This window comes from Phalacrocorax aristotelis, chromosome 2 (assembly GCF_949628215.1).
Source record: "Phalacrocorax aristotelis chromosome 2, bGulAri2.1, whole genome shotgun sequence".
NCBI classification, from domain to species: domain Eukaryota; kingdom Metazoa; phylum Chordata; class Aves; order Suliformes; family Phalacrocoracidae; genus Phalacrocorax; species Phalacrocorax aristotelis.
Window position 1 is genome coordinate 10,395,322 of NC_134277.1, and position 14,204 is coordinate 10,409,525.

The 14,204-nt window shown below is 38.7% G+C and overlaps 1 protein-coding gene across 2 annotated transcripts in view; it reads left to right on the plus strand.

The window, feature by feature from the left end:
- DNAJB6 (DnaJ heat shock protein family (Hsp40) member B6) overlaps window positions 1–14,204 on the plus strand; it is a 62,365-nt gene that overhangs the window by 14,899 nt on the left and 33,262 nt on the right. For both annotated transcript variants that reach the window (XM_075082378.1, XM_075082377.1), the window contains exons 7-8: window positions 11,059–11,190; window positions 12,090–12,231. In XM_075082378.1, coding sequence (XP_074938479.1) covers window positions 11,059–11,190; window positions 12,090–12,231 — 274 coding nt within the window. The remainder of the gene's footprint in view (window positions 1–11,058; window positions 11,191–12,089; window positions 12,232–14,204) is intronic.

Genomic DNA, 14,204 nt, shown 5'->3' on the forward strand with positions numbered 1-14,204 from the left:
CTTGGTACTGGATAGTACAGAGCAGATCTGGCTTACCAATTCATGTGTTGTTGGAAGGCCTGATTTAAAAAACCATAAAATAATGGCAGCTATGTCTCTCTAGGTTGGAAGGAACTAACATTCAACAGGAAAAGTATACACTGGAATTCACTCTTGAGAATTTGACCAGGCAAACTTAGTCTGTTGAATTTGATCTCTTTTGATCTGTAAATATTTAATGTATCTTTGAGAGCTTCTGAACTGGACAGGTTAACTGTAACTGTTACAACATAGCTGTCAGTGTGAACTTGTATCATAGCAGGAATTATTTTCTTTTATCAAAATAGGAACAGCTGCATACATAATCTAAACAGTCTCCCAAACTGATGTCACATGCTTGCTTGGGAGATAGAGCCCCTAAAGGCTCAGATAAATAGTTCTTGAAGCCTGCATGCTTCATTTACTTAAAGGAAGCAATATGCGCTAAAGTTGTCAAAGTAATCTTTTTAACATTGTGCTGATGGTCTTTTGGCTTGTGAAGTTGCTCGCTTTGGTGTTTTGAAGGTCTCGTCGGAGGTGCTGGAGTTTTTACCTGATCTCTGTGTATGTTCCACTACATAAAAAGCCAACCAATAAAGTGGAATAGATCCTGTGAACTGTGTTCAGTATTTACTTAGAGAAAGTAAAAAGCCCTGTACTGAAAACTGCAAGAAGTGTACTTGAAAAACAAAACTGTCTTCCTATTCAGTGCCTTGATTAATCTCTGTAATACGGTATGTAGATGTTTTAATAGTTTTAAAGGTAATTTTTCATCTTTGGCAGCATCAAGGGGCTAATTCAGCTGAGATCTTAATTATATATTCTCTAGTTTTCTATTCGGGGATCATCAGTTGTTGGATGACTAATGAAGGATTAGAAAAGGGGTTGAAGGGCTGGAGATTGAATTCAGTAGAATGTTACTTGATGAATTAGGTGTATGACTAGAGGAGGAATCTGGTAGAGGATAAGCAGCAGAACTTGAGCAATTAGATCCAGTAGGAAATCAGCAGGAGTAGTCAAGGGCAGATTGGAGAAAGCATCTAGCAAAATACTGATGAACGAAATGGGCTGAACCGGGAAGATGTAACTTCTTCCCTGCCAGCAGTAGAAGAATCTTAAGGAATACTAGATGAGGATTTCAGTTTAGATGAGATGAGGGATCTCAGCACTGGTTAGGCCACATCTGGAGTACTGTGTTCAGTTCTGGGCTCCTCAGTACAAGAAACGGAGCTACTGGATAGAGTCCAGTGAAGGGCCACTAGGACAATTAAGGGACTGGAGCTTCTCTCACATGAGGGAGAGGCTGAGAGAATTGCTGGAATTGTTCAGTATAGAGGAAGCTGAGGGTGAAGATCTCATCAATGTATATGTGAAGGGAGGGTGTAAAGAAGGTGGAGCCAGGCTGTTGTCAGTGGTGCCCGGTGGCAGGACAAGAAGCAGTGGGCCCAAATGGAAGCACAGGAGGCTCTGCCTGAACTTAAGGTTTCTACTGTGAGGGCGACTGAGCCTTGGAGGAGGTTTCCTGGAGAGGCAGTGGAATTGCCATGTTTGAAGGTACTCGGAAGCCATCTGGACGTGGTCCTGGGCAGCCTGTTCTAGGTGGCCCTGCTTGAGCTGGGGATAGGACTGGATGACCTCCAGAGGACCCTGAGAACCTCATCCATTTTTGGCTTTAAGATGCTTAAGACATTCTCTAATATGGGAAAGAGTAACTCAAAACAATTTTTTTCCACAGCTTTCCATAAATAGTGTTTGCAACAATATCTGCATTTACGTGAATATTTAAGGTAGTACAACATGAAAATACGGGTGCTTTCAGCTGAATGTAGTGCATTTAATGCCAAAAGCAAGCAGTGGAATTCTGTGAATAACATGAATATTTGTATTGAACTAGAGCCCTTGTAGGTTCTGCTGTGTTGAACCACTGGTGGGACAGCTTCTGTCCTGAAGAATAAGGGAATTTTATCTTCTACAAATGAGGAGTTTTCAACTTGTTGATTAATTTTCTGTGGTACCAGTGACTTTCTGTGGAGCTACTCAAGTTATAATCGGTTTTATAAGCAAGTGAATAAGGGCTGAGGTCATGCTTTCTAAAAATGTACACTGGTGGAATCAAAGATGAAATTGAATAAATACTTTGAAATGTTTGCACCCTTTATACAGTTTGAAGTGGCATGCAGTGAAGCCCACAGAATGCAGGTGGGACTTTCTATATCCTGATTGCCATTGAATATGTAAAGAGCAGCATTCAGATATATAATCCCTGCAAATTTATGATGTGAAGTATTTTAAAAATTGTGCTATGAATTGAATCTGTTAAACTCCACTGAACTGCGTTGCACTGCTATTGCAGTTACAGAAAGTTTTCTTTATAAACAGAGGCATCTTTATTCATCTGTAGAAAAGAGGAGAATGTATGAACACTTCTGTGGTGATTTTTAACAGATGAGTCTCTTCAGACTTTTCAAATGAAGATTTACAACACTGTTAAAGATAGCTCTGAACACTTCCAAATGGATGCAAAGTTAATGTTAAGTGCTGTGTATTGCACTGGAATTAGCCAGTCACAATGCCTCTTCACTGATTTTTTCAGGCAAATTCTTTGTAGAAATAAGCATGCATGAAGGCTAGTACTTTTTAAAACTTGATCTGATAATGTGACAGACGGTTAACTCTCTTAACTTTTGAGGCATGGGCTCGCTTTCTGTGACACCTGGTTACAGCAGAACTTGCTTTTTCCTAGTGAGCTCTTCTGGTGATAGTTTTCACTCTGTTTGACATACAGATGGGTGGTAATCCTTATACGAGGAGTAAAAGAAAAAAAGGGTGATGCTTCCTATGCAGTACTATTTATTGCAATATATTGTCTTGGAATATCAATACCTCATTAACTGGTATTCAGCACTCTGTACCATATGCTACTTCCATTTCTTGTCTGTCCTTTGCAATTAGAACTGACTGTTTATGCTTAATATAGGGATTGATTTCTCATTTCAGTAAGTTTTTTATACTTAAACTATATCCTACTCAGTTTATATGTGGTGCTTGCCTTGATTTGGTTTATTTGTGTTCCATTTAGTGTTTTGTTTGTATTTTACTAGTAAACTTTTCAATGACATTCTTCTGCTATATTTTAACAGTGACGGAAGGATCCCAATGTTACCACTGGTAACGGAGGTGTATTGATTAATTCAAAGACTGGTGCTTCAGGCATTCTGAGGAACAGAAATCTATATGTTTTGGTGTAGGCAAAAATGTTTGACTGTGATTCTGGGCTGTTAAAGGATAGACTTGGTTTTGGTTTAGAGGTTTTTCAGATTCTTAGTTGAAGAATGGGTTACATGTTGGAAGGGATTATCGGTGAGGAATTATATTGAAAGATGGAGTTGGTATCACAAGAGCATAACATTACCCAACAGGCAATTTAGTATTTCAAACAACTCCTTAAGTAGTTAAGTCATCTTTTTTATACACTGAGCTTCACATACACAGCTGGTGACATTTGGGGTGGTTTAGGGTAACTGTGATGCCTGAGTAATTTCTGTATGGGCTAGAAAATACAACTCAGGACCTGCAGCAGACCAGCATCCTCCGGCAGCAGTATCTAGAAGCTCAACAGGATGTTTCAGGGCATTTCAGATAGCTTTAGATGCCCGTATGTCTAGTTAAACGAATCCCATAAGGAACCATGCTTTTTTCTGTGGTAGAATGTGTTAATAATGGGACATGATAACTTGCTCCAGACGGATACCCTCTCTAGACCTTGATGTCTGAGAGAAGTCTGTTTGTGGAGTCTCTTTCAACATAGATTATAATCTTGACAGTTTTGCTGTAGTTCCTAAAGACTTTTGTATTCTAAGTGTACCTTCTGAGATGGTATTTTATAAATGTCTTAAGTGTTTTTCTTAGTTTGTGAAGTAGAATTCATGATGTATTTAAGTTAAATGTAATACCAGGTGATACATACAAACCCATATACATTCTGTGGAGTTTTCCCTTGAGAATTCTGGTTACCTGGTTTATGTGGTATTTAAAAATCTCTACTCTTGGAAACCAAAGGTAAAATAAAACTTAACACCTTTATGTGGCTAGCTAGATAAAAATATTTGTCACAGAGAACGTCGGCTAGCTAGTTATATGGCATGTATTTTGGTACCAACAAACAATGGAATTACTGCAGATCGATTACTGTAGTATCAATAACAAAATGAAGCATGAGCGTTCTGGAAAAGTACAGTGAGTCGCTTCAAGCATCCAGGCTAAAGAGTCTGCATCTGACAAGAAAGAGGAAAAGCTCTGTGCAGTAATCATTGCGGACTCCATTTTACATGATCTGTGTTTTAGGATGTCATTTAGGAATGGGATAGCTTCATCAACCTTCTTGTCTCAAGGACAGAAAGTTGTCTTGCTGGGGCAAAAGGTTTGCATAAGAGATCGTGGTTTTAATTAACGTGTAATCCCATTTCTGATAATTATGATGTTTAGGTGCTCTAATGCAAAATGTATTTGATAGTCAAATGGGTTCTTAGAACTGGAAATGGAGGTGGCTTTCAATTAAAGCTATGTTGCACAACATTATCCTCTGTAATTAATCTTTTTGTTGACATAAACTTGCAGCTTTTGGTGCCATTTATGAACTGCTCAGAGATTTGCATGTGCATTGACTGCTTTGGTATGAATGTGCATAGTTGTATTTTGTAAGCACCAGTCTTAGATCATAATTATACACTGACAGGCCCAAATCTCACTACTGTGAATTTTTCAGAAATAACTTGATAGGTTCAAAGAAGGTTTTTGGAACAGAGCAATTGTCTCACCCAGACAGCGTTATCAAACTGGAATAGGTAATGCTGTGACTCCATGGGTAGCTCAACTCATCCATAGCTTCTGCTGCTGAAAGGGGGGAGGCCTTGCTCCAAAGTCTCATGCCTGTCTTAAAACTTTAATCTTTGACTAATCTCCCATTAGATACATTGAGAAGCTGTTTGACAGGACACTGGACAAAGACGAAGTTTGTCTTGGGCATCCCAAGCCAGTTCAGGTTGTTAGTCCCCAAGAAAATGGTTTGGTATTTTGTTTTGTTTTCTTGCATGGCTAACTGGTTATATTGGTGAGAGGACAAATGCTGAACATAGCACAAGGAGAGCAGGTCATACAGTGGTAGTGGAAGATTCCTCAATTTTTAAGGTGTGCCTGAATGTTTGGGCATTAATTTGATAAATATGAAATGCAGATTAGAATTGGACTTGCTGTACTCCAGCATCTTTGTAATTATGGTATAGATGGCATTCAAAGGTAATGTTTTAAGTCTCCTTCTAAAAAATTACTAATCCCAGGATCTCTGCTGCATATCATTAGAAAGACTTTCAAATGCTTTGGCTGGTAAACTTTCTTAAATAAACAGGGCAAATATCTGTTTGACATCTAATTTGTGCAAGTGAGCAATTACAAAAGAGCATGCTGAAACACTGTAGGCGGGTGAATCAACAGTGCTTGCAACAGGATTTTAGTGGCTTTTCTGAGTAAGTAGCATCAATAGTATGCTTATTTTGTAGTTAAGGAAGAAAGTATTTTCATGCAAAAGTGCTTACAGGTTTCTGTGGCCTGTCCTGTTCTGATGATATGCAGTTTTGTGCCTGGCTACACCACAGAGCTGTAGCATGAGGTTTTGTGTGCTTACTGCAAATCTGCACCTTTGAACCTTTTTTTCAAATAAGAGACAAGATAGGAACACCTACAAGAATTCTGGTTTATTGTATGTATCGTATCTATAGCCTTTTGCATAAACACATTATTCAGACCCACATTCTGGACTTCCTTCTGGCATGATCTGTAAAGGCACTTACAGCATGCTTTTGATATAAAGAAATTATGGCAGGCAGCCTGTACTGCCTTTGCTTACTGAAATGCTGCAGACTGTAACACTCAATGCTGTTGAGTTTGCCTCCTTATGTAGGGGCTGAGCAGCCTTTCCACATTATTCTGCTCAGTGCGTTGCAGCTACAGTGTCATCCTCCTGCATGTGCAGTAAGGGCCTTCAGCTCGTGTGTCGTGTTTTGGCTGAGGCAATAGTGTGGCTGTGTTTGCAAAGAATAAAGGAAAGAAAGGTCACTGGCTGGGGAACTGGTCCAGTGAGTGGTGACTAGGCAGTGATCCTATTTTACAGGGTAATGTTCCTTTGCGTACTGTTCCTATAAGATTATTGACACCTCTGGCTGCAGCAGTCTGTGCATGTGAGAACTTTTGCTGACAGTGCACAATTTATCTCAATATTTTTGATTTTTCTGGAGGTAAATGATGGCATTGCACTGGAATGTGCTCAGTGTTTTCACCAGGGATAGCATTGTTCTATGGCTGAAAGCATCTTCCTGAACTGCTTTTGACCCTTGGGCACTTCTTCCTGCTGTCTTCCTTGTATCCAGCACAGTTGCTTTTACCGTCACACTATAAATTCTAGCAAATAATTGATGTGGCTGAACTTCCTTTCATCTGGAGATGCTCTTTTCAGCGGGTCAGTTCCTGATCTGGTTCCCCAAGCAGCTGCCGAGTTACAAGTGTCATGATAGAAGTGACTGCCTTAGGAAATGTGGCACTCCCAGTTTATAGTGTATTGTGATTTCAACTAATGCGTTAGATCATTTCAATGAATTTAATGAAGTTTGACTGAATTATGACTGCCTCAAATGTAGATATTCTGGGTTTTGCCTGTTTTCCTCCCTCCCCTTATCATATGGTGCTTTCCTGCCCATCTTCTTTCAGAGATGCCAGTCTCACCAATACTGAGTCAGATCAGCTCACGGATGCAACAGAAAGCTAACAGTACAGACGCTCTGTTTTCTTTTGGATCAATGAATTAAGGCAGCTTGCCATTTGGTTCCATGATCACAAGGCCGGAAAGGAGAGCAATGATATCTTTTAAGTAGTATTCTGCACTTGGCTTATACTGCTGAAAGGGAGAAAATCCTGTTTCTGTGTTACAGCTGAGGACTCCTGAGAGTAGGGGAGATCATGATCTACCTTATTTTAAACTGCAGTGAGATATTTATTATAGTTGTTGTTCTTTGACTTGTTTAGAGGTGAAATTCTTTTCCTGTAACTACAGAAAAGCAAGGTAGGTCCATGGTTCATAGTGAACAGTTTAACTTTTTCCCCAGAGGAACAAGAGAGTTGCTGCGTTTGAATTAATGAAGATTTTTCTAAATCAATGGGAGGTGCCCCTTCCCATGGCAGTGGGGTTGGACTAGATGATCTTTAAGGTCCATTTCAACCCAGCCCATTCTATGAGAAATAAAGTAAATTCTTTTTGAAACATTACCTGTAATGTCATTATTTTCAGGTGGGTTTGTTAGTGTACAAACTTTTGCATTGCTGGGAGTTTTGTTGTTCCAACCTTCACATTAACTTTCTGGCCTCTGTAACTCCAGTCTTCCTACCTAGTAACAGCAAGAGTCCCAAGTCCTTAATTTTGTCTCTTTTCTTGGTAACAGGCTACCATGAGTTCTTTGCTTAAACATTTGCTTTTTTTTCCCCGAAAGCTTCACCTCATCTGCTGTTGTTGATAGATTAGAAGTCTGTCTCACTGGCTTCCTTGAAGTTCCTCATCTCTGTGTTCTCTTGATCTTTGCTGTCTTGGCAGCACCACAAGTTCTGTGTCAGAAGTGTACTCCCAACATTTTTCTTGAAAGTGAATCCAATACTTTGTCTTCCCATAAATTTCTGGTAATACGTGGATTAGAGTAAACTGTGAATTTATCTGCAATCAGTATTTAGTAGTACTCTGAGGTGGCACAAGTCTAGCATTTCAGTTTTTTGAAGCTTTGAGGTTGTATATTATTTTATATATAGTATTTTACCTTTTTAGGAAGTCCTTCACTTATGAGGGTTTTTTATTTTAACAGCTTAGTTTTGTTGATCTGATATGCTTCTAACATTCAATAAGCAAAATACATGGATTGTAAGCACCAAAATAACTTTCATAAGAGGATTCATTAAAAAACCCCAACACCTGATATTGTGACACTTGCTGCATTTGAACCATTTGGAAAAAGCCATCTATGTGCAAAAGTTACCATGCCTGGAAAGGTTCTGCTAAATCACAAAAATAGACCTACCAGGCTGAATTGTTATTATTTTGCTGAGTGGTACTATTAATCATCCTGACTTAGGGACTAAAAGCATAAACAGGTTCTGAGTAGTTGTGAGGTTGCTGTATTAATGTGTATTTGGTGGTGGATACAACAAATGATAATGCAGAAGCCTCTTGTGCCTTTGCTCCTTAATGTTTTTGGCTTTTTTTTTTTTTCCTGCATGGTGTACCTGGATGGCTGTCAGGACAGTAAGAAATATTCCCTCAGGAAAGTCCTACCCGTTTTCCTGTCTCTGCATGATCCATCTTGCTGACCATTCTGCAGTCCTCTGCGGAAGAGTGGTCTGAGTATCTTATTTACTGGAGAGAATTACTGGAAGAGCACTGGAGGATTATTAGCGGGACTGCTAACAGAAATCACCTGAGGCTAGAACACGTGCCAATACGTTGTGCTGACCTCTTTCTTTGGCGCGTAGGGTTGCCAAAGGCTAATAATAAGGCATGTCCAAGTCTCGGTTAGATTTTAGTGTGCCTAGGGAGTAGGCAATAATCCTTTTAGAAGCTGGGTTCATAGCAGGGATCTCTGGGAGATTCTGTGATCCTTCCTTAAACCTTTGTGTTTCTGCTGCTGCTGTGCCGAGGAGGAGAGATTCACTTGCAGAATAGTCTGATATACTGTGGGGGATTAAAAACTCAAAGCTTACATGTAGTTTGTTTTGTTTTTGTTCGAACTCCAGGTAACAAGAAAAATTGGACTATAAATAGAAAGCTTCACAGTGGGAGTAATATAATATAGATCGTTTCTACACGTGAGTGAATGACCTTCATAACTAACTTATGAGTCACTCTAGCGAGAATAAATTGGACTACAAAACAATTAACTGCAGTGGTTTTACTTGCTAGCTGATATGCTAGTGTGACAAAGAGCCACACTTTTTTTTAAAATGGATGTAGTGCTTGTTTCAAACATAGTAATTTTGGTGGTAGGTTCCTACATTTCCATGCCCAAGCGTTGGGTTTAATAACTGTTGTTTTAAGGTAATAACAGGTCATCTGTATACTGAAGAAAACTTGTTCTACATGGGGGGGGGAAGCAAAACAAAAAAACCCACCCGAGGTAGAAACAAATCTTAACACTTGCTTGTCTAGTATATGTAAGATAAAAGTTTGGTCCTGCCTTGTTTTAGTCAATAGCGGTGAAAGCTAGGGGAAGGATAGGATTATTTTTTTTTGTTGTTCTTGGCATTTTGTGCTTTGCTGATGGGAGTGTATGTCTGAACTTCAGTGGCTGCCTTTGTTCAGCATAAGTGCATTGTGACGTTTCACTTTCGTTAAGTAATTGGACATAAACCAGATGGCAACTAATATCTTTTCATTATCACATTGATTGCTTTAGTATAGTCACTATTGCATTAACTTGGTGATTTATTGTAAATCAGCTTGGATTTTTGTGGGTGGTACCAGAGGTGGAATAAATATTGCATTTCTGACCTTTGCTTTGTCAGTTTGTAGTTCTGAACAGTCACGCAGTTACAAGAGTCTTCCTTGTTTTCATGCTTCTATTGCTGCTATCACTGGTTTTTGCATTTTTCAGTTAGAGCTTATTCTGTACAGTGTTTGACTGTTACCTTTCAATATTGAGTCCCCACTTGTAAAACTTGGTAAAATTGTTGGTACTGTACAACACTCATTCTTGGGAGCGTTGTGATTGATGGAGAGTAGTTGAAGTTCTTAAACTTTTCTGATTTTAATGGAAGTATTATATTTATTGAGTATCTGTTACATGATTGCAATTTTATATGTTCCTCTTTGTTTTAAGAGCACTGCTAAAAAGCAGTTTTCAGATAATTCTAGTAATAACTATATTTTTTAGGAAAATGTGATTAAGTAAGGATTGCTTGTATAGGTGTCTGGTTCCCTCCCCCCCCCCCCCCCGGCCCCCTTTTTTTATTTGAAAGAGACTATTGTCTTCCTAATGGGGGTGGTACAGCAGCTGTTTCAATGACAAAACAGTTGTACGTGAATTTGAAATAGCATTTTATCCGTGACTCGTTTTCTCCCCTCTTCCTCCTGCTTGGTAGGCACCAAATGCCTCTTCGGGACACTGTGTGTAAACCTCCACACTTTCCTGCCTAAAGGTTCATCAGAATACATGTTTGAAGTACCTAATGTTGCAAGTGCTAAAATAAACACTTTGAACACTTTAAGATCATGAGTCATCAATCCCTGGCTGTTGTTTTTATATTTCAGTAATTGATATAACCTATCTGGAAGTCACTTTTCAGAGACCTCATCATGGTGATCCACAATAAATCTTGACGAGAAATAAGCTAGAAAGTTCAGATACCTGTGCGCAATATTTTAAGATTTGTTAAAATTCAAATTCTTTTAATTTGTGTGTAGTGCTACTCTTTATTCTGCGCCTTGGAAAACCTTAGTCAGGCAACAGGGAGTTCTGTAGAACAGCTGAAGGATTTGCCGTATGGTGACTTGGTGTGTAGAGGTCATGATTATGCATCTGAAGGGTGTTAAATCTGTCAAATGCTAACTGACTGGACATAGTTAGCTTCAAATAAATACTGATTTCACTTTTATTGTACCACCCATATAATATACTATATGAGCATGTGGTGGGAATAGTACTATTTCTGTAGCTCTTGCCAATTCTGTTATACTGAAAAATGTAAGAGCATTGACATCAAGCTTACTGGTTTTTAATACTAAACAGCTAAAATAAGGAAATCAACTACTTAGGTCCAAAAGTAAGACAGGATTTAGTCCAGAAGGAGCATAGGAATTGCTTTTTTGGTGGACCGTTCAGTTTGGTAATATCAAATATTTCAAAGGAAGAATCTTACCTGTAACAGGAAATATTATCTTTTAACAAAGAATCCCTAATGATTAAGAATTATGCAGTAATACTGACCTCTTAAATGTTGTGTTCTGTTTTGTAGAAGACCCTTTTGAGGACTTCTTCGGGGGCAGGCGAGTTCCAAGAGGAAGCAGAAACAGGGGTGGTGGATCATTTTTCTCTGCGTTTAGTGGATTCCCTGCTTTTGGAAGTGGTTTTTCTTCATTTGACACAGGTAAATATCACAACATTTAACAAAGAATGCAATTTTGATTCATAGAGGATCTCAGTACAGTAAGCTGGTAAATACTTTTTTAAAAAAATTGCCTCCTTCATTCAGGAATTCTGAGGCTGCTTTTTTTAAATTAAGCTGCTCTCTGTAAAATCTGAATGTAAATAAAGCTATAACTGCAATATTTGGTCTACCTAAAAGTTCATGAAAAGTAAACAGACCTCTAAGAGGTAGACCTTCTTGTGTTCTTAATTTTGGTGCTACAGTTTCTCTATAGCTTTAGAATTGTTTTTGTTCTGTTTGCTTTTAGGTGTTGGTGGTGTGATGGCTGTTATTTAAGGTCCTGAAAATAGACTGGAAAAATGTGTGCCTAAAACCCATTATACTACTTAGTATCAGTTCTGGGGTAGTCATTTTGAATGCTGAAAACCTGCTCAGAGGTGCTGAGAGTGGCTGGTAGTCAGCATCCTTTCAGGTGTTAAGATTCTGGGTTTTAGTTGGGATAAATCAAACTTGTTCTGTTTGCTAACTCAGGATATCCCAACATCTGCATTAAAGCAAAAAACCAGATTTGTTAAAGTTACTAGCTTTACCTCGAGTGGAAAGAATGATATAATGGTTCAGAAGACAGGATTGAACACCTTTTCGGGGCAGGACGTGATGAATTTTTTGGACAAATGCTATGCGTTTGGAATGTGAACTATGGGTCCACATGGGAGAAATTGATGGGGCCGGAGCCGTGGTTTTATTCTCACACTGGTGTTTAATGCCGTCTAGTCACTGATGTTGTATTGATGCAATCAACTAAGGGCATCCTGGAGCTAGGATGTAGTGTGAGGGACTAATGGATCCCACAGTCATGCAAAAATACATTTTCAGTCAAAAACCTTCTTTCCCAATAGGTTTTACTTCGTTTGGTTCATTGGGACACGGAGGCCTCACTTCATTCTCCTCTACGTCATTTGGTGGCAGTGGGATGGGTAACTTCAAATCAGTATCAACCTCAACTAAAATAGTTAATGGCAGAAAAATTACTACAAAGAGGTAAGTGATATATTTGTATGAAACTACATGTAGAGGCATACATAGCTATAAATACATGCAATACATATACTATATATACACACACACATAAATATAGTAAGACATGCGTGTATGTGTACTTTTGCTGTGGTAATCACATTACTTGGTTTTCTCTGAATGCTTAAATTTGAAAAGTTTAATTGGGTTCTCTGACTCTTGTCATTGTTGGGTTACTTAAAGCTGTAGCATGTGAAAACGGGGAAGATGGTGTTGGTGTGTTGAGGATGAGGGTTCAGATGTGTAAGACATGCTTTCAGAACTGCCCTGATGAAGAATGAAGGTTGCAACTCATTTGCTCTTTGAAAGGGACCTGGCAATGGAGCTCTTCCAGGCCTTCAGAACCTCCTGTGTAGTGAGGCATCTTTTATTACGGTCCTTTACTACTGCGTGCCAAGTCAGCTTGAGTTCCTGGAAGGGGAGAGTGCACTTGGCCTCTGTTGATTAGGAAGCTTTTAACTAGGGATTGAGAGGACTTTTAATTTTGCAGACATGAAATATGAAACAGTTTGCCCTAACATCTGTTCTAGTTTGCTTTCCTAGGCAGTGTTTGAATGAAGTTTTTGTGTAAATACTATTTTTATCTGTTAAGTGAAATAAGCAACTGAAACCTGCTTTGGAGAAAACTTTTTCTGTTCGTGGGAAAGTGAATTTTAAAGTACTATACAGAGCATAGCTTCTTGCTGTTCCGTGCTTGTGATGGGGAAATGACTGCATTTGGGAAACCCAAATATAAGTTAGCTATAGAGTAACCTACATGGAACATTATGATCAATAAGCTATAGGAGTACTGAGCAAGTAGTTAACTGTAATTTCAGTACTTAATAAAAATTTACAGAAAAGCAAGGGAAAACCCACTTTTTTTCTTTTTGATAATTTGTGTCCTGTACTTCAAAGTGCAAGGTTCTTCTGTGTTGTATTGTACTGGAGAGATCCTGTCATCTTGACCACTTAAATGCAGCCTTTGTCATCACACGCTGGTGTGGTCACGATATCTTTATGTGAGTGTATTCCAGAAAAATCTGAAAAGTGCCCACTTCTGAGGGAGTTGTACCAGGCGAGAGAGACCAAAGAGTTTTATGCAAAAGGAGATAAGGCCCCATGTTTAATATTAAAAAATAAGCTAGATCAGGTATGCTGCTGTCATATCTTTTGTTATATTTAGAAAGTAGGAGGAGAAGCAAGGAATGTGGTTAGCCACATCTAGGAAGACACATTTACTATCTCTGAGAAGTCCTGTTACTTCGTAGAATATCTGCTTACAAGGTAGCTAAGCCTGAAGAAGATTCATATCCCAGCATACCCAATGAAAAATCTTCTCTGAGTAATGTTTTACTTCAGGCAAGAAGGTGTTCCCTCTGATTTTAATACGGGTGTATTCTCTTCAGTAAGTCTGTTCTCCAGAAAAATTTGTGTTTTTCCATGTGGTTTCCTCATTTGAATCATGAGGGGACAATTCCCAGACAGTTAAAATTTAGGCATAAATTAAATGTTCTAAAAATATTCCTTATCTTCCTGTTTCTAAAACAAACAAAAAAAGCCCAAACCCACAGAGCTTGTTAATGTCTCCTTCCAGTCAGGGATACTTAAATTTTGCAATGTACATGCTGGTCATAAACTTGGCATACAGTAGGTCTCCAAATTAATTGCTCTGATCAAATAAAAAGTGGATTAAAGACTGTCTTGCTTGCCTTATATCATGCAAAACTGTTATTGAATCTAGAACATTATGCATTTAGCAGATGGGTAGGTACTGAATGCAATGTCAAGATTGTACAGTTGATCTGTGAAAAGACATTTACTTCTAGATAATAGCGTGTAGTGTCAGTACAACTGTGACAATGTGTGAGGTGACAGCTGTAACTGTGAACTTTACAAACTGGAGGTTTGAATACTTCCAGAAAGCAATTTTCCTGCTATAAATAAAGAATATTAGA